Source organism: Ranitomeya variabilis, chromosome 4 (genome assembly GCF_051348905.1).
Source record: "Ranitomeya variabilis isolate aRanVar5 chromosome 4, aRanVar5.hap1, whole genome shotgun sequence".
Taxonomy (NCBI): Eukaryota; Metazoa; Chordata; class Amphibia; order Anura; family Dendrobatidae; genus Ranitomeya; species Ranitomeya variabilis.
In genome coordinates, this window is record NC_135235.1 from 393,368,030 (window position 1) to 393,393,348 (window position 25,319).

The window sequence follows — 25,319 nt, forward strand, 5'->3', positions numbered from 1 at the left end:
GAGCGCGGTGTCCGTTATTGCATTGGTGATCGGTGGGCGCGGCCATCTTCCTTTGGCCGCGCGTGCGCAGAAGCGGCGCTCTGCTGGCCGCGGCATCAGGAAAATGGCCGCGGGATGCCGCGCGTGCGCAAATGGATATCGCGGCGGCCATTTTCCTGAAGCCGCGGCCAGCAGAGCGCCGCGGCAAGCAGAGCACCGCTTCTGCGCACGCGCGGCCAAAGGAAGATGGCCGCGCCCACCGATCACCAATGCAATAACGGACACCGCGCTCTTTGAAATCCCCTGGCAGAGGATTCGGGACCTTGGGCATGCGCACACCACTACGCCACCAACGGAAAACTAAACAAGATCTGGGGGAAGACACCACGCCCATCTGACCAGACCAGCCTGATTGACAGGCGAAAACGGAGACTTTGCAAAGGTATTTCGGCAACTTAGGTGGGTAATAAACGCATAACAAACACTCTAATGTAACGCCCACCTCTGCCCCTATTTAACGCTATTTTTATCCCATCTTCCAAAAACGTGGTGACAGGTTCCCTTTAAAGAAAGAGGAGTCTTTCAACAACTTTAACCATGCTAGATAGGTGAGGTGTATTCATGGTGAACATTTCGGCACTGTTTTTCCCTGCAGTAAGGGCTCCACGATAGCTCCCCGGTTTAGTGACGGCTTTAACTGGCATCTAGTGGGCTGCAAGAGCAGTCACTCAGGAGCAGAAGGTAGGGTTCTGAAGAGCTTTAGGGACCATCTTTAGAACATGTGTAATCACACCATGCACCAATATAAAGCTTTTTCTCATTCTTACTACTGTTAGAATAGTACAGTAAGGTTTTCACACCAAACAGCACTGTTGTCAGCAGTTCAGTAGGGTAAAAACGGTAATTAGTTCTTACCGGTAATTGTATTTCCAGGAATCCACCTGACAGCACCATTGGAGGACGTCCTTCTTACCCTCAGTGGGACATGAACAACAAGCGGTTAAAAGGACCCTCCCCACTCCACCCACCAGTGATTTTCTAAGTACCACATCTGGATGGATGCAAAAAGAGTTTATTAACAATTATACACCAATGTTACATCACATTAGTCAGTAATATAAGCTTGCAGTGGGAGGGAACTAGTAGTGCTGTCAGGTGGATTCCTGGAAATACAATTACCGGTAAGAACTAATTACCATTTTCCAGTCCACCACCTGACAGCACCATTGGAGAAATACCAAAGGATGTTTAACTAGGGTGGGACTACTGCATGTAATACTTTTCTACCAAAGGCTAACTGGTCTGATACGACATCTAATTTATAGTGTCTAGCAAAGGTAGAAAGACTAGTCCAAGTCGCCGCCCTACAGATTTGCTCAGCTGAGACTCCCCCCTTCTCTGCCCATGATGTAGAGATAGCTCGTGTTGAATGGGCCCTAAGAGTATCCGGGGGATCTTTCCCCTGGTCTGTATATGCTAGGCTAATCACGTTTTTAATCCACCTAGCAATGGTTGATTTTGCTGCTTTACATCCCCTATTTGGACCACCGTACTGTATAAATAAGTTAGTGTCCTGTCTCCAACTTTCCGTCGCCCCAGGTATTTTAGAACAGTCTCCCTAACGTCAAGGTTATGGTAGACCCCTTCTTTTGCGTTTCTAGGGTGTTGGCAGAATGAAGGAAGGATTATCTCCTGATTTATATTGGTAGAGGATACTACTTTGGGGAGGAAAGCTGGGTTAAGTTTAAAGACTATTCTGTCGTCAAAGATCTGAAGATATGGGTTCTGGATGGAAAGAGCCTGCATCTCCCCCAGCCTTTTAGCTGACGTGATGGCAATTAGGAAGGCAGTCTTAAAGGAGAGATTGGCTATGTTCATATCTTCTGACAACAAGTACAGGGTTTTACACAAGGTGTTAAGAACCAGGTTTAGGTCCCAAGGAGGAGTTGATTTCCTCATTCTCTGCGTGGCCCTGGAAAATCTTGCTATCCAGGGATGGGAGGCTAGCGATGTATCAAAAAAGACACTAAGTGCTGCAATCTGTACTTTTAGAGTACTAGGCCGAAGGCCCTTGTCAAATCCGAGTTGCAGGAAATTCTGGGAATGTCTGGTTTCGAAGTATCCACAGGACCCCCTCCCAAAAAGGAACAATACCGCTTCCAGATTTTGTTGTAAATCGCCGAAGTCACGGCTTTCTGCTTGCCTGGAGTGTGGTAATGACATCTTCTGACAGGCCTCTGGATCTTAAGGTTTGCCATTCAGGATCCAAGCAGATAGGTGAAGAGAGTCTGGGTTCTTGTGGAACACTGGACCCTGAAGTAGAAGGTCCTGCCTGTTCGGTAATAAGACTGGTTTCTCTGTTGACATTCTGGATAGCAGAGAAAACCAGCTCCTTTTTGGCCAAAAAGGAACCACCAGGATTACGGTTGCTCCTTCGTCTTGTATCTTCCTGAGTGTCTTCGGTATCAGAGGAAGAGGCGGAAATGCGTACAGGAGACCTTCTCCCCAGTACTGAGATAAGGCGTCTACTGCGGTGGCTCCGTCGAAAGAATTGAGCGAAAAAAATGCTCTGGTCTTTGTGTTTGACCTGGTGGCAAAGAGGTCCACCTGAGGAGTTCCCCACTTCTGGCAGACTGCTGAATACTTCTGGGTTTAGGTCCCATTCTCCGGGATGTAGAGACGTTCTGCTCAGGAAATCTGCTACCTGATTCTTGGCGCCTTCCAGGTGAACTGCCGAGATGGATTTGACAGATTTTTCTGCCCACCTGAAAATCTGGTCTGCTAAGTGTTGCAGTGGTGGATGCTTCGGACCTCCTTGGTGTCTCAGGAACGCCACTGCTATGACATTGTCGGACAGTATCCTTACGTGTTTGTTCCAGATCAGTGACTGGGCCTGGTACAGCACCTTCCAGATTGCATACAGCTCCCTGAAATTTGACGATCTTGCGGCAATCTGAGGAGTCCATTCGCCCTGATAGTATGTTCTTCCTATATGACCGCCCCATCCGTATTGACTGGCGTCTGTGGTAACCGTAACGCAGGGATCGAGTATCCAAGGAACTCCCTCTCTCAGGTTTTCCGGTGTGGTCCACCAGGTTAGGGATCTCTTTACTGCCGGAGACACCATAATCTTCCTGTCTAGGGAACTCTGTTTCCTGTTCCAAGATCCCAAGACTTCTCTCTGTAACTCCCGCGAGTGGAATTGGCTCCATTTCACACAGGGTATACATGCTGTCATAAATCCCAGTATCCTCATTGCCTCTCTTATGGAGGGGGTACTTCTTCTAAATTGATGTACGTGCCTGATTAAGGCCTCCTGTCTGTCTTCTGGTAAAAAAAGATGTTCTTAGTTTGGAATCTAATATTACCCCCAGAAATTTTATTCTTGAATCTGGGACCAGGCAGGATTTCTTCCAGTTCACAATCCACCCCAGATCCTGCAGGATGGACAGAGTGAAGTTGCAGTCTATTCTGAGGCGCTTCTCTGATCTCGCCATTATCAGAAAGTCATCCAGATATGGTACTATGGTCACATTCTGGTTTCTTAGATAGGCCACAACTTCTGACATCAGTTTGGTGAAAATCCTGGGCGCCGAAGCAAGCCCGAAGGGGAGACATCTGAACTGGAAGTGATGTAATATTCCCTTGTTCATTAGGGCAAACCTCAGAAATTTTTGGTAGGAAGCGTCTATTGGGACATGATAGTATGCATTGCTCAGGTCTAAGGTGCACATCACCATGTCCTTGTCTATAAGAGGCGTTGTGGACTTTATGGATTCCATCCTGAATCTCTTGTACCGGACCCATCTGTTTAGTGGTTTTAAATTTATGATCGTCCGGGAGTCCCCTGATGGTTTTTTTATTGAAAACAAATGGGAGTAATGGCCTTTGCCTCTTTCTAAGATGGGTACTGGAGTGATCCCATCTAACTCTATCAACTCCTGGAGGTTTGTCCACATAGAGGAGTCTGAGAGCGGACAGGGTCGGGTTACCACAAATCTTTCTGGGGGACTGCTGGAGAACTCTAGTTTGTATCCCTGAGCAATCACCTGCAGAATCCAAGGATTCTGGGATACTTTCTGCCAACCCCCTAGAAATTTTTGTAACCGACCACCCACCTTGATGTCATTTATTTGGTTTTGTTGTACCTGCACTTGGGAAGATGGAGTCTCTACCCTTCCCTCCTTTGGGATAAGACCACCTCCCAGTCTTCCCTTTCCCCCTGTAGTCTGACTTCTGACTGGGTCGGGATCTACGAAAGGGCTGGTACTTTTTTGTATTTTCCTCAGGGAACCCCTTCTTTTTATCTGAGGCTTTTTCTAAGATGTCGTCTAGAATAGGCCCAAATACTTTATTCCCTGAGAATGGGATTCCACACAATTTATTTTTTGACTGGAGATCACCTGACCAGGTTTTTAGCCATATGGGTCTTCTGGACGCGTTAGACAAAGACTTGCTTCTGGCCGCGAAGCGTACAGATTCGGCAGAAGCGTCCGCCATAAAGCCTGTTGCAAGTTTAAGCAACGGCAGGGATTTAAGGATAACATCTCTGGAAGTCTTGGCTTTAAGATGATCCTCCAAATCGTCAATCCATAAATGCATTGACCGGGCTACCGATGTTGCCCCTATATTGGCCCGTATTATTGCTGCGGAGGACTCCCAAGTTCTCCTTAGCAGACCGTCCGCTTTACGATCCATAGGATCTTTTAATGCGGAGGAGTCCTCAAATGGGATTGAGGTCTTCTTCGCCACTTTTGCTAATGGAACATCAATCTTTGGGACTTCATCCCACACTTTAATGTCCTCTGAATTATAGGGCAAACGAAGTCTAAAATCTCTGGGTATCACTAGTCTCTTCTCCGCTTCCTGCCATTCTTCCAGGATCATGGAACGGATGTGGTTGTTGACGGGAAAAACTTTTGTCACTTGGGCATGTAATCCACCAAACATCTCATCCTGGATCGAGGTTTCCTCCCAGGAGCAGCGCTACACTGGGGAGGCTGAGGGACCCCCCCATCGCAGGTATCAGCCGCAGATATCTTGCAGCAGGGAAGGGAAAGGCTGGGCCCCCCGATCCCCACCATCTGCACAGCACCGTCGGAGGATACGCTTGCCGTTCCTATCCGCAGTGGGACAGGAAAAACACTGGTGGGTGGAGTGGGGAGGGTCCTTTTAACCGCTTGTTGTTCCTGTCCCACTGAGGGTAAGAAGGACGTCCTCCAATGGTGCTGTCAGATGGTGGACTGGAAAATGTACTGAAACATTTGCTTTAAAGAACTGTATTTTAATGTATCAGAACAAAGGTGGGGAGATATTTCTAATGTTTTAAAAAATAATTTCAATTCCTAGCCATGTGACAGAGTCCCAGGAAATCAGTAGTAATCATTGGATGGAGTGGCCAGTTAGTCATCATTTTCCCAGCAATAACATGAGAAATTATCAGAACTTTAAACTTACATCAATTCTGCAACTTTTCCAACATGGAGACTGGAGTACTTCTCAAAAAGGTAGTTTAGATACCACAAACTCTTCATGAACTGGGTGTTTTTCCATACCTGCACTTGTCTGTATGACCGTGACTCTATACATTTTAGAGCTTAACTGTAATAAATAATGATGAGCGAGTGAGCTCGTTACTCGGGTGGTCTCCGAGTATTTCAGCGTGCGCGGAGATTTAGTTTGTCAACACAGCTGCATAATTTGCGGCTGCTAGACAGCTTTGAATACATGTTCGGGTTGCTTAACAAACAGGCAATCCCCACATGTATTCAAGCTGTCTAGCAGCCGTAAATCATGCAGCTACTTCAACAAACTAAATCTCTGAGCATGCCTAAATACTCGGAGACCACCCGAGCGAGCTCAGAGAAACCTAATAAAATCTCCCAAGTTACTTTACCCAAATCTTCCAGTTTTCAGAAACTATCCTTGAGATAAGCTCTTGTTCTAACATGTTAAAAAAAGCCATTTTCTTATCTGTTCTATTAAAATAGACTTTAAAAAGAAAACAAAAAAGGAAGAAAAGGTTCAACCAAAAGAAATTTTCAAAAATTCCTCACTCAAAACATACATCCAAGTTTATCAATTAAAATTCCATCATCCAAACAGAAATTGTTGGGTGCCTGCTGCAATTCAAATGTGTTTCTTTTTTCTGTTTGGTTGGTGGGATTTCAATCATTTCACTAAACGTTGATAGTTGAAGCTCACCGTGAAAAAACAATTTTTACATTTCTTTATTAGTGTGGATGCCTAGACAGATTCCGTGCACAAACATACATAATTGAATGTAACCTGGTTGTCTTTTTTCTGACCAGTACACCCCACCTTCCATATCTATGTGTGCACTGTGTGCGTGAGTTCGTGTTTCAAAAGTCGTGCCTTCTGAATAAACCCCTTTCCGCATTCCATACATGAAAAAGGTTTCTCTCCAGTGTGAATTTTTTTATGATCATTTAGTTCTGGCTTGGTCGTGAAACGTTTTAAACATTCAGTGCACTCGAAAGGCTTTTCCCCAGTGTGAAACCTTTGATGTTTTACAAAGTCTGTCTTCCATGCAAAGCTTCGATTACATTCAGAACATGAAAATGGCTTCTCCCCAGTATGTGTTTTCTGATGTAAGACTAGATTTGATCTTGAGTAGAAAGATTTACTACATTCAGAACACGGATAAGGTTTCTCCCCTGTGTGGATCCTTTGATGTTTTACAAAATATGAAATGCTTGAAAACGCTTTCTGACACTCTGGACACTCATAAGGTTTTTCTCCTGTGTGGATCCTCTCGTGGTTGACCAGATCAGATTTCCATACAAAACACTTGCCACATTCCGCACAGACATGTGGCTTCTGCCCACCATGAATTTTTCGATGTAGCAGAACGTTAGAACTTGATGAAAAACATTTGCCACATTCAGCACAAGAGTATGGCTTCTCTCCTGTATGAGTTCTCTGATGTTTCACAAGATAGGACTTTATGGAAAAACATTTTCCACATTCAGAACATGTATATGGTTTTTCACCGGAGTGGATTCTCTCGTGTACAACCAGATCTCCTTTCCAGGCAAAGGTTTTCCCACATTCTGAACAGGAAAATGGTTTCTCCCCAGTGTGAATCTGTTGATGTTTTGAAAGATGCGAGCTTTTCTTAAAACACTTCCCACATTCTTGACAACAATATGGCTTTTCTCCAGTGTGAATTCTCTGATGGGAAATTAGATTTTCTTTTCTAGTTAGGCTTTTCCCACATTCTCCACAGGTAAATAGCCTTTTCCCAGCTTTCTGTCCTGAATCATCATTTGACAACATTAAAAGGTTGTCAGTTTCTAGCGCTTCACTTTGAATCTGACCTGTAGATTCTGAATCACAGGCCACATAGTCTGTGCCATTGAAGATATGAGAGGATGTATGTGCACTTTGACTAAGTGGGTTGAAATGAAAGAAGATGGGAAATTGGACTGGAGGATATTGTACATCATTTTCCATTTTGACATTTGAATACAATGTGTACGGTCTGTCCAAATTATTTGTTGAGGTAGACTCATCTGTAAAAGAGAATGGTAATGAAAACTTACAACTGTCAGAAAAGGCATAATGTTGACATAATTATATTTAAGCAACATCTCCAATAACTAGACAACCTGTTTTTTCCTCCCCTTATGCCAAGAGCCACAACATTTTTATTTTTCTGTAGACAGCCAGATGAGGGTCTACTTTTTGCAGGCAGAGTTGTAATTTTGAATGACGCCATTAGTTATCACATTCAATGTACTATAAAAACAAAATTCCAAGCGTGCAGAAATTGTGGAGCAACATGCAAATCCCCAATTGTTTTTCTGGGTTTTGTTTTTATCTTCTTTGTTTGATGGCTTGGGACTATCCATCTTCCTCTTGATTACATTCTAGAGATTTTCAATGGGGTTCAAGTCTGGAGATTGGGCTAGCCATGACAGGAATTTTATGTGGTGGTCCTTCATCCACACCTTGATTGACCTAGCTGTGTGACATGGTGCATTGTCCTGCTGGAAAAACCAGTCCTCAGAGTTGGGGAACATTGCCTGAGCAGAAGGAATCAACTGTTTTTCCAGGATAACTTTGCATGTGGTCGTGGCCACTATGAGATAGATGCTGGCTTTTTAATCTATTCTGTATCTGCCATGTGTGGAGAGCACTCAGCGCCACAGGCAATCATGTACATGATATTGTGTTAAAGAGTTGAAGGGATAACCATCACCTCCAGAAAAGCAGATCTAGAGGTAATCAGCATTTAACTCATGTCTGCCTGCAGCAGTGGCTACAGGGAGAAAATTAAGTTATATCCTCCCTGTCACTGCTCACTTCCAGTCATCGAGCAAGTCAGTTAGAGGTAAAGTCATCGCTCACTACAGTGACCCTGCTGTAATCACTAAGCACATTTATAGCATGTGTGTGAAGACCAGGCTGTCAATTAGTGAGGTCCCATTCAAATCTCCATGTTTGTTTTTTCCACGGATACAACATATACCCATTATAATCTATGGGGCTAGCCACATGTCTGTTTTTTTGCACGGACTGTCTGACTATGCAAAACTCATGTACATTTTTTTTTCCCAGCAGCGCAGACGAAGAAGAAGAAAAAAAAAAAAAAAGGCCATTAGAAGTCTATGGATCCGAGAAAAACATGAATAACACATGGATGGCATCTGTTTGCTTTAGGTGTTGAACACTGCATAGGATAGATGAAGCTTTGTTATTTATTTTATCCATCCGTGAAAAACACTGATGACCGATGGTAAAAAAAAAAAAAAAAAAAAAAAAGACACGGATGACATACTTTTCCAAAACACTTGTGGCATCGGTACAATTTCTTTTCACAAACGTGTGAATAAGGCCTTAGTCATGTGACCCTAACCTAAGTTCTCCATCCGAGAAAAACATTTAGATCTTGTCTCATCACGGATGGATCAATGATGAGAAGAGATGTAAATCTATGCATGCAGATTAACCCCATATCTGCACATTAATAGTGGTTTTTGCCGGTGACATGTTCACTTTAAAGAGGGATATTCCCATCTCCAATGTCCTTTCCCAATATGTGGTAGGTGTAATAATAATAATGCAGATCACAGAACAAATGCAGCAGCACTCACCGATCCTGGAGTTAGATATTCCTTTATTCAAGCATGGAAAAACATATTCGCGGCTCGGGGGAGTAGGGTGGTGGCAGGAGTGTGCAGGGAGTGACGACTGCTATTTCGCGCTAAGAACAGCGCTTCTACGGGTCTAATGGACCCGCGAAACGGCCATTGTCACTCCCTGCACACTCCTGCCACCACCCTACTCCCCCGAGCTGCGAAGATGTTTTTCCATGCTTGAATAAAGGAATATCTAACTCCAGGATCGGTGAGTGCTGCCGCATTTGTTCTGTGATCTGCATGCCATTCACTTATTGCTTCATGAAAGCACCTCCGACTAGCTATCGGGCCATTAACCGTTGAAGTACATATTCATTTCTCCCTGGCTACTCGGGCTGTGCTGCCTCACTATTGCTCTACTATCATTGTAATAATAATAATAATAACAAAAAATTAGCAAATACCTCCAATTAGAAATGTAGTATAGTTTTTCTGATTTGCTATGGCTCTTTCTTCATGTGCAGGCATTGCACGACATAAGGTATCAATGGTTCCGACCACTAGCAACTAGCTAACTTACTGTCACTATATCAGTAACCATGGACACCTAAGGTCCTGTAATGCCTGAAGCACATCTCCAGGGAGAAAATTAACTTCTATTCTCCCTGTAGCTGCTCACTTTTTTTTCATTTAATTTTTGAAGTTGTGTTTTTTCATCTATCGTTGATATCTCCTGTTTTAAATAAAGTTACTTTGTTTTTGATACGCCCTGGTATTTGACTTTGACAAAACTTTATTGATACAGTCATGTGCAGATTACAATAAATTTTTATGCGTTTGTTACGAAGCCACACCAAAAATGCTTGTGCATTTTTTACCTACCTACTCTCGACATCTAACGCAAGTCTCTAGGAAAAATCTGCACAGAAAACTCAGATATGGACATGTTGCGCATTTAAAACTTGCACCGCAGGTCAGAAAAATATCTATCTATATATCTCTATCATGTGCTGTGAACATGGAGATTTCTATGAATCCCATCCACTTTGTTGGAAAAGAAAAAAGAAAGCTCGCAGTTCTTACATGGGTAATGGAGCCTAATTTTACAGACATCCATTGTTGCTAATGTCCACGTAGCTTTCCTAAAAGAAAAGGAAGTCCAGGACTGGAAATAGACCTAGAGGCCAGTTAGAAAATTGCAAGATTTTTTTTTTTTTCAAAATACAAATTGTGATACGAAAAATCTAAAAATCATTACCAAAAATAAGAAAAAAAAAATAATACATTTAACATAAAAAACAAATTTAATTTAAACTAGAAGTTATTTTCTGATGACACTTTTCTTTTTGTGAACAGCATGGAAAGTTCTTTAAGTTTGGTACACATTTCCTTAGGTTAATCAGACTTTCTTCCTTATCAAAACATATGATCAAAGTAGCCTCTGAACCTATTGCCTTTCCATTATACTTGCCTGGCTTACGTTGTTGAGAAATACCTGTAATCTGAGACCAATTGCAGTATGGATTTGCTTTGTGGTGGGTTTAGCACCTCAGGAGCATGCTCGCTTCACTCCAGAGCGAGGTAGTGCGCCAACGTGGTCTCCTCTGAGCACTCGGAATCTCCTGCAGGACATCCTCTGATTGTCCAGTGCACCTCTCTTGCTGCGGTTCCAGAAGTTCTAACTCATGGAGTGATGCAAGAATGAGAGACAGTGCGGAAGACAGTAAAGTCCATACGTCAAACGATTCCCTTGCTCAGGAACATGTTCCAGAGCTGCCGTCACTTCCACAAACGCAATCCATACTCCAATAGTACAGTTGTTACAACACAGAAGCCTGGAGCAAACTTGGGGTTTGGAGACCATTTCATCATATATTTGATCAGATAAGGAGCCACATTTCTTAATGAAGGGAGTAACAAATTTTCAACACAGATCTACTGCTATGACATCGGTCATAGGTAAATGAAGTTTAGCTACTCTAAGGACTGCAGGCATTTTTTTCCCTTCATGGGGTATTCCCATCTCCAAGATCTCATCCCCAATATGTAGTAGGTGTAATAATACGTCCAATTAGAAATTTAGTATGGTTCTTCATATTTGTGATGTCACTTACCTCATGTGCAGGCATTGTAGGACCTTATGTATCCACAACTAGCTAACTCAAGATATATCAATGATCGTAACCATGGATACCTAGGGTCATGTAATGTCTGCACACGAGGAAAGACAGTGAATCAGAAAAACTATACTACATTTCTAACTGGAGGTATTTGCTGATATTATTACGCCTACTACATTTTGGGATAGGATCTTGGAGATGGAAATACCCCTTTAAGGATTGCTGCACTTAGGCTGGTTTCACATTTGCATAGGGCAGAGCTGCGGAGGGCTGTGTACTTCCTCCGTTAAGCCCCGCCCACTGCTGCACCTCTTCCATTCAGGTCCGCCTAGGTCTGCATGCATCCTGCGTACCCATCTTTAACATTGGGTATGCAGCTGCATCGAATGCAACACGTTGCATTTTGTTGCGGTCGGCGTAGCGTCAAAACGACGCATGCGGACACATCTGCATGGCCTGCGTACCCAGTGTTAAAGATAGGTACGCAGGACGCATGCCGACATAGGCGGACCTTAATGGAAGAGGTGTGACAGTGGGCGGGGCTTAACTGAGGAAGTACGCAACTCTCCACAGCTCTGCCCTACGCACGTGTGAAGCCAGCCTTAGAAGCATACTTTTTTTTTTTTTGCTAAACCTAGCCGTATGTTCAGTGGCATAATTTTAGATTGCATACAGTTGTAGCCAAAAGTATTGCCACCCCTGCAATTCTGTCAGATACTCAGTTTCTTCCTGAAAATGATTGCAAACACAAATTCTTTGGTATTATTATCTTCATTTAATTTGTCTTAAATGAAAAAACACAAAAAGAATTGTCCTAAAGCCAAATTGGATATAATTCCACACCAAACATAAAAAGGGAGTGGACAAAAGTATTGGCACTCTTCGAAAAATCATGTGATGCTTCTCTAATTTGTGTAATTAGCAGCACCTGTAACTTACCTGTGGCACCTAACAGGTGTTGGCAATAACTAAATCACACTTGCAGCCAGTTGACATGGATTAAAATTGACTCAACCTCTGTCCTGTGTCCTTGTGTGTACCACATTGAGCATGGAGAAAAGAAAGAAGACCAAAGAATTGTCTGAGAACTTGAGAAACCAAATTGTGAGGAAGCATGAGCAATCTCAAGGCTACAAGTCCATCTCCAAAGACCTGAATGTTCCTGTGTCTACCGTGTGCAGTGTCATCAAGAAGTTTAAAGCCCATGGCACTGTGGCTAACCTCCCTAGATGTGGACGGAAAAGAAAAATTGACAAGAGATTTCAACGCAAGATTGTGCAGATGTTGGATAAAGAACCTCGACTAACATCCAAACAAGTTCAAGCTGCCCTGCAGTCCGAGGGTACAACAGTGTCAACCCGTACTATCCGTCGGCGTCTGAATGAAAAGGGACTGTATGGTAGGAGACCCAGAAAGACCCCACTTCTTACCCCGAGACATAAAAAAGCCAGGCTGGAGTTTGCCAAAACTTACCTGAAAAAGCCTAAAACGTTTTGGAAGAATGTTCTTTGGTCAGATGAGACAAAAGTAGAGCTTTTTGGGCAAAGGCATCAACATAAGAGTTTACAGGAGAAAAAAAAAAAGAGGCATTCAAAGAAAAGAACACGGTCCCTACAGTCAAACATGGTGGAGGTTCCCTGATGTTTTGGGGTTGCTTTGCTGCCTCTGGCACTGGACTGCTTGACTGTGTGCATGGCATAGTGAAGTCTGAAGACTACCAACAAATTTTGCAGCATAATGTAGGGCCCAATGTGAGAAAGCTGGGTCTCCCTCAGAGGTCATGGGTCTTCCAGCAGGACAATGACCCAAAACACACTTCAAAAAGCACTAGAAAATGGTTTGAGAGAAAGCACTGGAGACTTCTAAGGTGGCCATCAATGAGACCAGACCTGAATCCCATAGAATGCCTGTGGAGAGATCTAAAAATGGCAGTTTGGAGAAGGCACCCTTCAAATATTAGGGACCTGGAGCAGTTTGCTAAAGAAGAATGGTCTAAAATTCCAGCAGAGCATTGTAAGAAACTCATTGATGGTTACCGGAAGCGGTTGGTCGCAGTTATTTTGGCTAAAGGTTGTGCAACCAAGTATTAGGCTCAGGGTGCCAATATTTTTGTCTGGCCCATTTTTGGAGTTTTGTGTGAAATTATCAATGTTTTGCTTCATTCTCTTTTGTGTTTTTTAATTTAAGACAAATTAAATGAAGATAATAATACCAAAGAATTTGTGTTTGCAATCATTTTCAGGAAGAAACTGAGTATTATCTGACAGAATTGCAGGGGTGTCAATACTTTTGGCCACAACTGTATAGCTTGATAACCTTTATTAATTTCTAGGTCTAGAAGAAAAAAAAAAAAAAGCAGGAGCCAAATAAAACCGATACACAACATTTACCGAGAGTATGTGGCTTCCAAAATACAAGTGAGAGAAGCCCTAGAATGGATACTTTGGACCTGCCCGTAAAACAGATCAGAAATAATGCCGTTTGTGTACTGAATGCTGATTTTTACCCACCTGGGTGCATACATATAGGCATCTCCTCCTCCTTATACTGAGTGTCACCCATCATGTACATCTCATCATCATCCTCATCTTCCTCCTCAATCTGTGATCCGACCACAACTTCTCTCATGGAAACATCCTGCACCCATATACAAAAAAAAAAAAAAAAAGAAAGAAAAGTATCTTTACTAAAAAATTATTTGATTTCAAGTACCGGTATTTTGCAAAAGGCCTATATACCCACGGGGTTCCTGTTTTTTTAAATACCTCATAATAAGGAAGGTTCTCGTTTTCTTTACAATGGGGATAATACAGAGTGGGACATCTCTCTGGTGTGCTTCTCTTACTGGACCCAACTGTAGACACACATGGTGACAGTACATTTATATTGCATACATAATAAGCCCTTTGGAAAATGTAACCAACAACCCGATTGCCATGGTCAGTACTTAATTTTTCCAGTCCATTAGTTTGATACAGCTCCTCTTTTTTATATAGGGTTTATTGTGTCTAGATAGGATTCTTACATGCTGCAGTAAGGAATTGGTGGGTTTCCATAATGTCCTCATACAGATCCTTGTGTCCTTCTATGTAGTCCCACTCCTCCATGGAGAAATAGACGGTGATGTCCTGACACCTTATAGGAACCTGACACACAATGATAAATTATCATCCAGACACATTATTCCTCCTGTTACTATATAATGTCCCAGTATTTCCAGCAGCGCTCACCTCTCCAGTCAGTAGAAGGATGATCTTGTTGGCGAGGTCCAGGATCTTCTGCTCATTGTCCCGCTCCTGTAATAGTGACTGGTGAGGTGGCCCTCTGATACGGTTCTGGGCTTTCTCCAGCTTTCCTGATTCATGGAAGACATTCTGGTTTTTCACAGGATCAGTAGATTCCTTTTTTATAGGCATATAGTCCTGTTACAATGACAAGAGATTCAAAATATACAATGACATATTGGTCAGCAGTGAACCATGATTTCATTTTATTATTGAATCTCTTATCTCTTCATTTATGTCAACATTTTATTAAAAGAATTGTCCAATATTGGGAATCCTCAATCCAACCAAGGTATGAATCGTTACAACTAGTGTTGAGCGATACCGTCCGATACTTGAAAGTATCGGTATCGGATAGTATCGGCCGATACCCGAAAAGTATCGGATATCGCAAATACCGATACCCGATACCAATACAAGTCAATGGGACACCAAGTATCGGAAGGTATCCTGATGGTTCCCAGGGTCTGAAGGAGAGGAAACTCCCCTTCAGGCCCTGGGATCCATATTAATGTGTAAAATAAAGAATAAAAATAAAAAATATTGATATACTCACCCTCTGATGCGCCCTGGTTGTAACCGCCAGCCTCCGTTCATAAGAATGAGCGCTTGAAAGTCCTTAGATGACGTCGCGGCCTGTGATTGGTCGCGGAGCGGTCACGTGACCGCAACGCGACCAATCACAAGCCGTGACGTCATCTAAGGTCTTTCAAGCGCTTAAAAGTCCTTAGATGACGTCGCGGCCTGATTGGTCGCGGAGCGGTCACATGACCGCTCCGCGACCAATCACAGGCCGCGACGTCATCTAAGGACTTTCAAGCGCTCATTCTTATGAACGGAGGCTGGCGGTTACATCGGTAAGGTCCAGGCTGCGTCGGAGAGGTGAGTATATCAATATTTTTTATTTTTATTCTTTATTTTACACATTAATATCGATCCCGATACCGATTCCCGATATCACAAAAGTATCAGATCTCGGTATCGGAATTCCGATACAGCAAATATCGGCCGATACCCGATACTTGCGGTATCGGAATGCTCAACACTAGTTACAACATAACAGATTGAGGTATTCTGTTACACCCACGATCCAGCACAGGCCTCTCAAGATGTCGGAGATGCTTCTACAGAGACTTGCTGACAATTATTCCTACGGCTAAATAAAGCTGTAAGAGGCGCAATAAATGACAATTAGAAAGCGTTTTAGGAAATTAAAGCAAGAAAGTAATGATGAGGCATTAAATAATTATAGCGAAAAAATTGTGCAAAACACAAATCAAGGCAGCGAAGATTGAGACTGACAATGAGCATTTCTAAGAAAGTAAAAATATTCTTTCAAATTACATAAACAGTAAGAAACTCAAACATGATTGTGTGGCCTCCTTGAAAATATGGGTATGGAAGAAGATGATGAAGAGGACGATCTGCTAAACGCCTTTTTTCTCTACAGTATTTACAAAAGAAAATCACGTTTTAGGAGAGATTATTAGAGATACTAGAAATTCTCCATTAAATGTCACCTGCTTAACCCAGCAGTAAGTGTGGCACGGCCTCAAAGTAACTAAAAAAAAACAAATCACTGGGCCCAGATGGCCTACACCGCCAAGTACTGCAGTAATTAGGTACCGTGATTGACAGGCCTGAAAATTATAGCCAGCCAAGTCTAACTTCTACTGTGGGTAAAATCCTTGAAGGTTGACTAAGAGATGCTATCCTGGGGTATCTCAATAAGAATAACTACATCAACATGGCTTTATCAGGGATCAGTCCTGTCAGTCTAATCTGATCAGCTTTTATGATGAGGCGAGTTCCAGACTGGAACAGGAAAATGTCTACATGGATTTTTCAAAGGCATCTAATACTGTGCCACACAAAAGGTTGGTATATAAAATGAGAATGGGATTAGGGGAAAATATTAGTTACTAGGTTAACAACTGGCAAAGTGATTAGAAACAAAGGGAGGTTATTAACCCCTTCCCGATGTGCGCCATATATTTTTATCATGTGTCCATAAATAGTGTTGTGCACACCTCAAAAGATACATATTAAATCCAGTTACCCATATATAGATGTTATGGGAAAAGGAGGCTAAGGCAACAATGTAACATAAAATAAATTTTAATGAAATTATTTAAAAACAACTAAATGCATGTACAACAGGGAATATTCTCATAAAAACAATATGTGCTGAGAACAACCTCTAGGTAGGACACAAACTAATCAAAAAGTATGTAAGTCCACTTATAACAATGATATAGAACGCACTAGAATAAATGTGCCACATGGAAAATTAGAGACAAAGTACAAAAAGAGGAAACATGGAAACTAATTTCCTATGACCATGTGCGGAAAATACCGCATGAAAGATGACAATGTAACTACTCTGTCACAAAAGAAAACAATTATTCCGCTACAGGAATTAACCTCATGTGAGGCAAAGGTGAACTGCTTATGAATGCTAAAATCCTATAAACAGCGTGTTAGACAACAAATGTATAAGAAAATCGAAAACAACATGGAAAATAATTTCCTATGCCTGTGGGCGGAAAAATACCGCATAAGATGTGAATAACTGATTAATCACTGGGAAAAAAAAAACCTGCTGAGGCGGATATAGAAACTAACCTAATATGGGGCACAAGTTAGGCACATACAGTGCTAATAACTTTTCAACAGCGTGTTGTACTAAAGTGTGCAGTGCAATCATAAAGTGGACAGTGCATGATGATATGTAAACTTACATGGATAAGTGTCCAAATACCCAGAGTGTTCCACAGCAACCCCGACAGCGCCGTTTCGCCTGACTGGCTTCCTACGCCCCCTATTTGAGGGAGTTGCGTGGGCTGAGCGCCGCTGCGATCAAGTGTGAGTGTCAGCTTTTATAGGAGAGTGGACACCCTGTAGCAACATCCACGATTGGTGCTAGCACAGATTGCGAGCTTTTAACTCCTCTGATGGCGCTGTCACTAGTGAGGGCATTATCGATAGGCATTGCAGAGGGATTGCAATCACATTGCTCCGATTATCTCCATGGTGACCCCAGGCTGAAAGATGGCAGCGGGATCACTTAGAGATGGTGGCCTGCAAGTTCCTGCTCAAAGCAAAAGCTGACACACCTCCTCCCCACCCATGATGCACTGCTCTAATGCCTGCCACAATCCCTCACCTCTCTGGTATATTCTAGTTAATATGGAAGCTACATGACATTAATCAGAGCATCCCTCACCTCTCCAGTCAGCAGGTAGATGATCTCCAGAGTGAGCGTTAACAACCTCTCAGTCATGTCACTCCTAGTCTTGTCCATCCTGAAGACCATGAGACTGGACCCAGGTCTGAGATCATACGGAGAGATCAGCAGCTAGAAACACAATTTGTAGAATATAAAAATGTCTTTGTACATTAAGTGTGATGTCCCATCTCAGCCATTTATACACAGCCACAGCATATGCCATAAAGATGTGATAGATACAGGTACCAGAGGTGGGTTCCCCATCTATCTCTAGAATGCCCCCATTACACTACTCTTGGAATGGAAAGTTGATTAGTGCATGTGCAGTTCTCTGTTTACTTGTATGGGAATTCCAAAAATTGCCAAAACATTCTTGCTCTGCAAGGCTGTAATCCTATACAAATAACTGGAATGGGCCCTGCAAGTGGGACCACCTTTCCATTCCTGAAAGGGTTGCACACAGTGGTTGGACCCACAACTGTAAGGCCTGTCCCACACGTCCAGATAATTCCGGTACCGGAAAAATCGGTACCGGAGTTATCCGTGTCCGTGAGCTCACGTGGCACATCAGTGTGGCACACGTGCGGCAGCCGTGTGCCGACTGGGTACCACACGGACCGTGCTGGAGACAGCGCTACAGTAAGCGCTGTCCGCAGCGTGGTGCTGAAGCCACCATTCATCCCTTCTCTCCAGCAGCATTCGCTGGGGAGAAGGAATGACTAATCATTGTTTGTTTGTTTTTTTGTTTTTTTGTTGTTAAAATAAACTTCCCGGCAACCTCCCCCCTCCCACCCCCTGTGCCCCCGGCCGCTGTTAGTAAATACTCACCCGGCTCACTCGACGCGCCGCAGCTTCTTCCTGTATGAGCGGTCACGTGGTATTGCACAACCTCACAGGGGTGGAGCCGCATATTCATCACTGTAATGAGCGGTACCACGTGACCGCTCATACAGGACAAGCTGCAGCGCGGATAGGAAGCGTCGAGGGAGCCGGGTGAGTATTTTACTAACAGCGGCCGGGGGCACAGGGGGAGGGAGGGGGGAGGTTGCCGGAAAGTTTATTTTAACAACAAAAAAAAAGATTTTTCATATCTTCTCTCCAGCGAACGCTGCTGGAGAGAAGAAATGTATGGCGGCTTCAGAACCACAAGCTGGGGGGACAGCGCTTACTGTAGCGCTGTCTCCTGCACGGCACACGGACTGCACATGGACAGCATCCGTGTGCGGTACGTGTTTTACACGGACCCATTGACTTTAATGGGTCCGTGTGATCCGTGCGCTCCCACGAACACTGACATGTCTCCGTGTTTTGCACACGGACACACGGTCCGCGAAAACACGCTGACATGTGCAGAGACACATTGATTTTAATGTGTCTACGTGAGTCAGTGTCTCTGGTACGTGAGAAATCTGACACCTCACGTACCGGAATCACTGACGTGTGAAAACGGCCTAAGGCATTTATGGAAAAAAAAAATAAAGATTGTAATAAATAACAATGTGTTCACAAATAAGAAGTAATTCACATCAGGCGAAAACATTTTCAACAAAATGAGAATTCCAAATTTCTGCTTTGGAAAGAAAAGGCAGTTTGGAGCAGCATATACAGGACGCCATAATGAAAAACTTGTGTGTTCTTTGTCTATACACCCAGTATACAGGACAGAAGTGGGTTTTGCAATGTATATACACAGAATAATACAGATACTGAGATTTACCCCCAGTATACAGGACAGGAGAAGTAGTACTGTACATATACAGAATAATAATGCAGGACAGGAGAAGTGGTACTGTGTAGTGTATATATACACACAGAATAATACAGACACTGACAATTACACCCATTGTACAGGACATGAAAAGTGGTAATGTGCGTATATATAGAATAAGGGCTAACATTCATCAGCGTAAATAAAATCGGTCTTGTTGATTCACAAAAGATGAGTTTCATGCGAGTACAACTTGATTTTTTTTTTTTACCTAGCATCAGTGACATCCATGCAATGTGTTTTAACATCAGCGCTTACATACAGTAATTCTGTCATTTCAAGCTAGTTTACGGACTAATAAAACAATCTTAGATACAGATCTAGATAAACGTTGAGATATATAATGATGTGTGTGTGTGTGTGTGTGTGTGTGTGTGTGTGTGTGTGTGTGTGTGTGTGTGTGTGTGTGTGTGTGTATTTAGCTAATAAATAAATGAAAAAAAAAAATTCTGTGGGTTCCCCTTACTTTTTCTTCACCAAATGAGCTAAAGCCGACAGCGTGGGGCTGATGTTTATAATCTGGAAAGGGAATAATAAACATGGAGCTCCACAGGCTATTAATATCAGCTCACAACTGTCTACTTAGCCTTTACTGGTTATTAACAAGGTTTGACCTCCCCAAAAATGGCATGGGTCCCCCTATAGTTAAATAACCAGCAAAGGTTAGGCAGACAACCTAGGAAGGGGCCATGGATATTGGCCCCCTCCCAGACTAAGAACATCAGCCCTCAGATGCCCCAGAAATGGCGCACCCATTAGATACCTCAATTCTGATGCTTAGCCTCCACTCTTCCCAATTGCCTTGGTGTGGTGGGAAGTGGGGTAACTGTCTGCTGACATCAAGCCCAGGAATTAGTAATGGAGAGTAGTCTATCAGACGCCCCTATTACTGACCCCATAGTCAAATGAAATAAAGACACACACAAAGTAAAGTGTTTTATTTGAAACAAACACTCTCCACCCTCCTTTACTCATTTATTACTGTAAAATAACACCTGTGCACAGATAATCCCTATGTTATGCTGTCTCACGAAGAACATTTTCAAAATGGGAGTGGTGACGTCAGTAAGGTGACCGGGATGTATCTGCTATGAACTCCAATGACCTTATTCACGTATGCGCAGGAGCATAATCACGCTGCTGTCTCAGTGTGTTCCAGCTGGCTTGATGGGCAGTCGCATCATGCCACCACTCAACAAACCATCCAGATGTAGCAGAGCTAGAGTTCTTCGTGGGACAGCATCACACAGGAATCATCTGCGGACAGGTGAGGAATATGGTGGTTTATTATTTTTTATTTTACAGTAATAAATGGGTAAAGAGGGTGGGGAGGGTTTATTTAAATTAAAGGACTTTACTCTGTGTGCCTCTTTATCACATTGGATTATGGGGTTAATGATAAGGGCGTCTGATAGACACATCTCCATTACTAACCCTTAGGCTTGACGTCAGTTGACGTGAACCCCAATACTATTACCCCACTTGCCACTGCACCAGGGGAAGTGTGAAGAGTGGAGGTTAAGCACCAAAATTAGGGCATCTATTGGAAATGCCATTTCTGGGGCGACTAAGGCCTAATGTTCTTAGTCTGGGAAGGGGCCAATATCCATGGCCCCTTACTAGGCTATTGATATCAGCTCACAACTGTCTGCCTAGCCTTTGCTGGTTATTAATTATAGAGTGACCCACCCATCATTTTTTTTTGGCGGGGTGGGGGTCACCCCTTGCTAATAGCCATTGAAGGCTAAGTAGACAGCTGTGAGCTCATTAATAGCCTGGGAATTGATTTATTCTTTTTTTTAGTTATTTATTTTTTAGCTAAATATATGTACATTAAACTACACCTGCACTGCACTAATTATATATGTCACTGACATCTTTCTATCTATTCCGTGTATATATCTATTCTATTCTGACCGGTCATGTTGCGAATTTACTGTACTCAGCTGATGAAATATATGTATTTTTTATTTATTTATTTTTTCAAACCATGGATGTCCATAAATTAAATTCTAATATGCATAGGATACGCTGGGGCCGGTGTATATACATCAGAATGCATCCCAAGATAATATTAGTAATGGAGCCAGACTGCCCACCAAGAACATCTTCCTAACGCTGCCTGGCACTTGGTCTGGCAGGGTGTACGCCACTGCAGCATACTCAACGCTGTGTGCGTGCGTGCATAAGCACACGCCGTCACAATGAAGAAAATTTAAAATCCCAGGGCTGGCGGCCCACAATGTAGGCAAGTGGTGCAGCCCAATGGGGCAGATGGCCAGTCCAGGCCTGTATGTAAAGATTCATGCAGCAGTCAAGTGAGTGATAGACAGGACATCATAACTGCAGGACAGAAGGGGATCACTGAAGCACGGAGCTAGATCAATGCCAAATTCAACGGCTAAATAGTAGTTATTTCAATCGAATATATAAAGCTGAATGTGTGTATGTATGTATGTATGTATGTATGTCCGGGATTGGCATCTGAACCGTCGCAGCTACAGCCACAAAATTTTGCACAGTCACACGTCTGGACCCCGAGAGCGTCATAGGCTATATTGTGAGGTGAAATTTTAACCCCGCGCTTTCCAATTCACCAAACAATTTTGCCCCTATCTACATAATGGGGAAAAAGTGAAAGGAAAAGTGTTGGAGGCGTCGCAGCTACAGGCACAAAATTTTGCACAGTCACACGTCTGGACCCTGAGAGCGTCAAAGCTATGTTGTGAGGTGAACTTTTAACCCCGCGCTTTCCAATTCACCAAACAATTTTGCCCCTATCTACATAATGGGGAAAAAATGAAAGGAAAAGTGTTGGAGGCAAAAAACAGCTGCCAGATGTGAACAAGGGGGACTTAAAGAATGACAGCGATGGCGCCAAAGAGTATATACTGTACAGTTGCTAAGGTGGGGCCCCGACATGGGATAATCACCACACCACCACGGGGATATGAACATACACACAAAATGCGCCACACACTACCACGTGCTCGAACACATATACCACCCTCAGCGCACATTTCACCACACATACACCAACCTCGCCACACAAAAGTCGCCGCTCAAAACTCGCCACGCGCAAAACTCTCCACATGCAAAACTCGCCACACGTGCAAAACTCACCTCATGGAAAACTCGCCACACGCAAAACTTGCACACGCGGAAAAATTGCCACATGCACAAAAGTTGCAACACATGCAAAAGTTGCCTCACACAAAACTTGCACATACTCAAAAGGCACCACACATAAAACTCGCCACGCGCAAAGCTCGCCATGCGCAAAACTTGCTGCACACAACTTGCTACACTAACCTGTCACATGCAACTCGACACACAAAAAGTTGCTACACGCATGTCGCCACACAAAACTCAACACACACAACTTGACACACGAAACTCGCCCTAAAACACACACAAGTCTGGTATTATCCTTCAAAAATAAAAATCTGATTAATAAGCAAACTACAAGAGCAACAAATGTACCATATAGGAATCCGGCAGCTGTCAGTCACATGACCAGTCTATTATGTGTATGTGTGAGCTAATATATACTGCCAGGGGGTGGGCTTACTGTTGGCTGGGGATTTATCAGGCTGCCAATTTAGCTTACAAATACTGAGGTAAAAATACTGACCAAATAACGTGTGAACGAGGTCTAATACAGGAGGTGACATACAGATATATACTATATACAGGAGGAGATGACACACAGTATATAATATTTACAGGGGAGATGACACACGTATATACTATATACAGGAGGAGATGACACAGATATATACTATATACAGGAGAGATGACACACGTATATACTATATAGAGGAGATGACATACAGGTACATACTACATACAGGAGGAGATGACATACAGGTATATACTATATTCAGGAGCAGATTACCTACAGGTATATAGTATATACAGGAGGAGATGACATACAGGTATATGCTATGTATAGGAGGATATGACATACAGGTATATACTATATACAGGAGGAGATGACACACAGATATATACTATATATAGGTGAGATGACACAGGTATATACTATATACAGGAGGAGATTACATACAGGTATATACTATATACAGGAGGAGATTACATACAGGTATATACTATATACAGGAGGAGATTACATACAGGTATATACTATATATAGGAGGAGATGACATACAGGTATATACTATATATAGGAGGAGATTTCATACAGGTATATACTATATACAGGGGAGATGACAGCAGGTATATACTATATACAGGGGAGATGACATACAGGTATATACTATATACAGGAGATGACATACAGGTGTATACTATATATAAGGGAGATGACAAACATGTATATACTGAGGTGAAAATGAGAGGTGTGAGGTGAAAATGAAAAGGTGTGAGTGCAAAATGAGAGGAGTGAGGGAAAATAGTGGAGTGATCGGAAAATGACAGATGTGAGGTCGAAATGACAAGTGTTAGGGGGGAATGAGAGGAGTGAGGGGGAAAATAAGAGGAGTGAGGGGGAAAATAAGAGGAGTGAGGGGGAAAATAAGAGGTGTGAGGGGGGAAATGAGAGGTGTGAGGGGGGAAATGAGAGATGTGAGGTGGAAAATGAGAGGCGTGATGGGAAAATAAGAGAAGTGAGGTGCTATAACTAACCACAGATATTTACTATGCCCAGGCAACGCCGGGCTCTTCAGCTAGTATTATATAAGACTCTAGTTTGGGCATCATTTTGTAATAGCCCTTTTGCACCCTGCAATACACATGTATATCACGGGCAGGGTGCATGTGTATGGAGCAGGCTTAGGGCAGATGCCAGCTGTAACACATAGCCGCATCTGCCCAGAGCAGCGATCAGCACTACGTATGATTGCTACTGTTTAACTATTGCGGTCAATGATTGACAGCAGCGCCGTCAATGGTACAGCGTAGCACTCCCAGTCACACGACGGTGGGGCACCAACGGGTTACTATGGCGAATGGAGGCCTGCTGAGGTTTCCCATTGCCTTCTTGGCACTACAGGCGGAGCTGTAATCAAGACTGGAATATGAACGATACACAAAAAAAGTCACAAAAAATAAAGTAAAAATGTTTAAAAAAAACAAAAAAAAAAAAGGTATATGGTGTCATCATGGTTCTAAAACATAATATAAATTTCAAACAGACTTCGAACTTCATAACAAAAGCAAAACACCAGATTTGCGGTTTTCAGTCACCTTTGGGTCTCAGAACATAGCGACAAAAAATTATTTTTACATAAATTTCTGATTTTATTTTTACTGCTATTATATATAAGTTTGGTATCACTGTATTTACCAGTACACTGTATGATAAAAATTAATGGGGTCATTAAAAACAATAATTCATACAAGGCCTCATACCACTATGTCACTAGAAACACAATGCAATGGTTCCTGGAAGGGAGGTAAATGACGACAGCGAAAACCCCCCGATCATCAGGTCCCGAAGGGATTGATGAGTGCCACCTACTCCATACCAGCAGGTAACCGGGCGCCGCCATGGCTGTCAGTCAGTCAGGTAACGTGCCGCCACACTGCGGTGCACACTGTGCGTTACCTGCTCTCCGCGGCTGTCTTCCTATGTGACATCATGACCTCCTTGTATTTCTGCAGCACCAGCTCTTTCAGGGCTTTGTCCTCTGAACGTATAATTATAGACTGCTACAATTAACACTAGAGGACAATCACCCTAATGTCTCCATGCTCCGGGTGCCATGTCCATGCGTCTTCGGACATGTTGGAGACCAGCGGGTGGCGACATGGACGAGATTATCTCCTCAAACATGGCGGTGACAGAGAGGACCGCCGGCACACATTTTATTC

At 43.0% G+C, this 25,319-nt stretch overlaps 1 protein-coding gene across 4 annotated transcripts; it reads right to left on the reverse strand.

Moving 5' to 3' along the window:
- Window positions 1-6,195: 6,195 nt before the first annotated feature.
- On the reverse strand, window positions 6,196-25,304 carry LOC143767154 (uncharacterized). Of its 4 annotated transcripts, none has more exons than XM_077255205.1 (7): window positions 25,054-25,304; window positions 17,714-17,845; window positions 14,434-14,625; window positions 14,229-14,349; window positions 13,969-14,057; window positions 13,714-13,840; window positions 6,196-7,514 (listed from the first exon to the last, which is right to left on the reverse strand). In XM_077255205.1, exons 2-7 carry the CDS (start codon window positions 17,801-17,803, stop codon window positions 6,310-6,312), a joined length of 1,824 nt encoding a protein of 607 aa, XP_077111320.1. In that variant the 5' UTR covers window positions 17,804-17,845; window positions 25,054-25,304; the 3' UTR covers window positions 6,196-6,309. The 4 variants fall into 4 exon arrangements, with proteins under 4 accessions (XP_077111320.1, XP_077111319.1, XP_077111318.1 ...); XM_077255204.1 differs by having other exon boundaries at window positions 24,858-25,100; XM_077255203.1 differs by having other exon boundaries at window positions 24,974-25,080.
- Window positions 25,305-25,319: the final 15 nt, after the last annotated feature.

What these genes read in the sequence shown, in the direction of transcription:
- LOC143767154 (XM_077255203.1), bottom strand. Translation starts at nt 24,997, where the DNA reads ATGGCGGCGCCCGGTTACCTGCTG. An exon ending in TCTACCTGCTGACTGGAGAG is followed by an intron (nt 14,626 to 17,713) that starts GTGAGGGATGCT and finishes TCATTGTAACAG; the next exon opens with GACTATATGCCTATAAAAAA. An exon ending in GCCTATATGTATGCACCCAG is followed by an intron (nt 7,515 to 13,713) that starts GTGGGTAAAAAT and finishes TCTCTTTTACAG; the next exon opens with ATGAGTCTACCTCAACAAAT.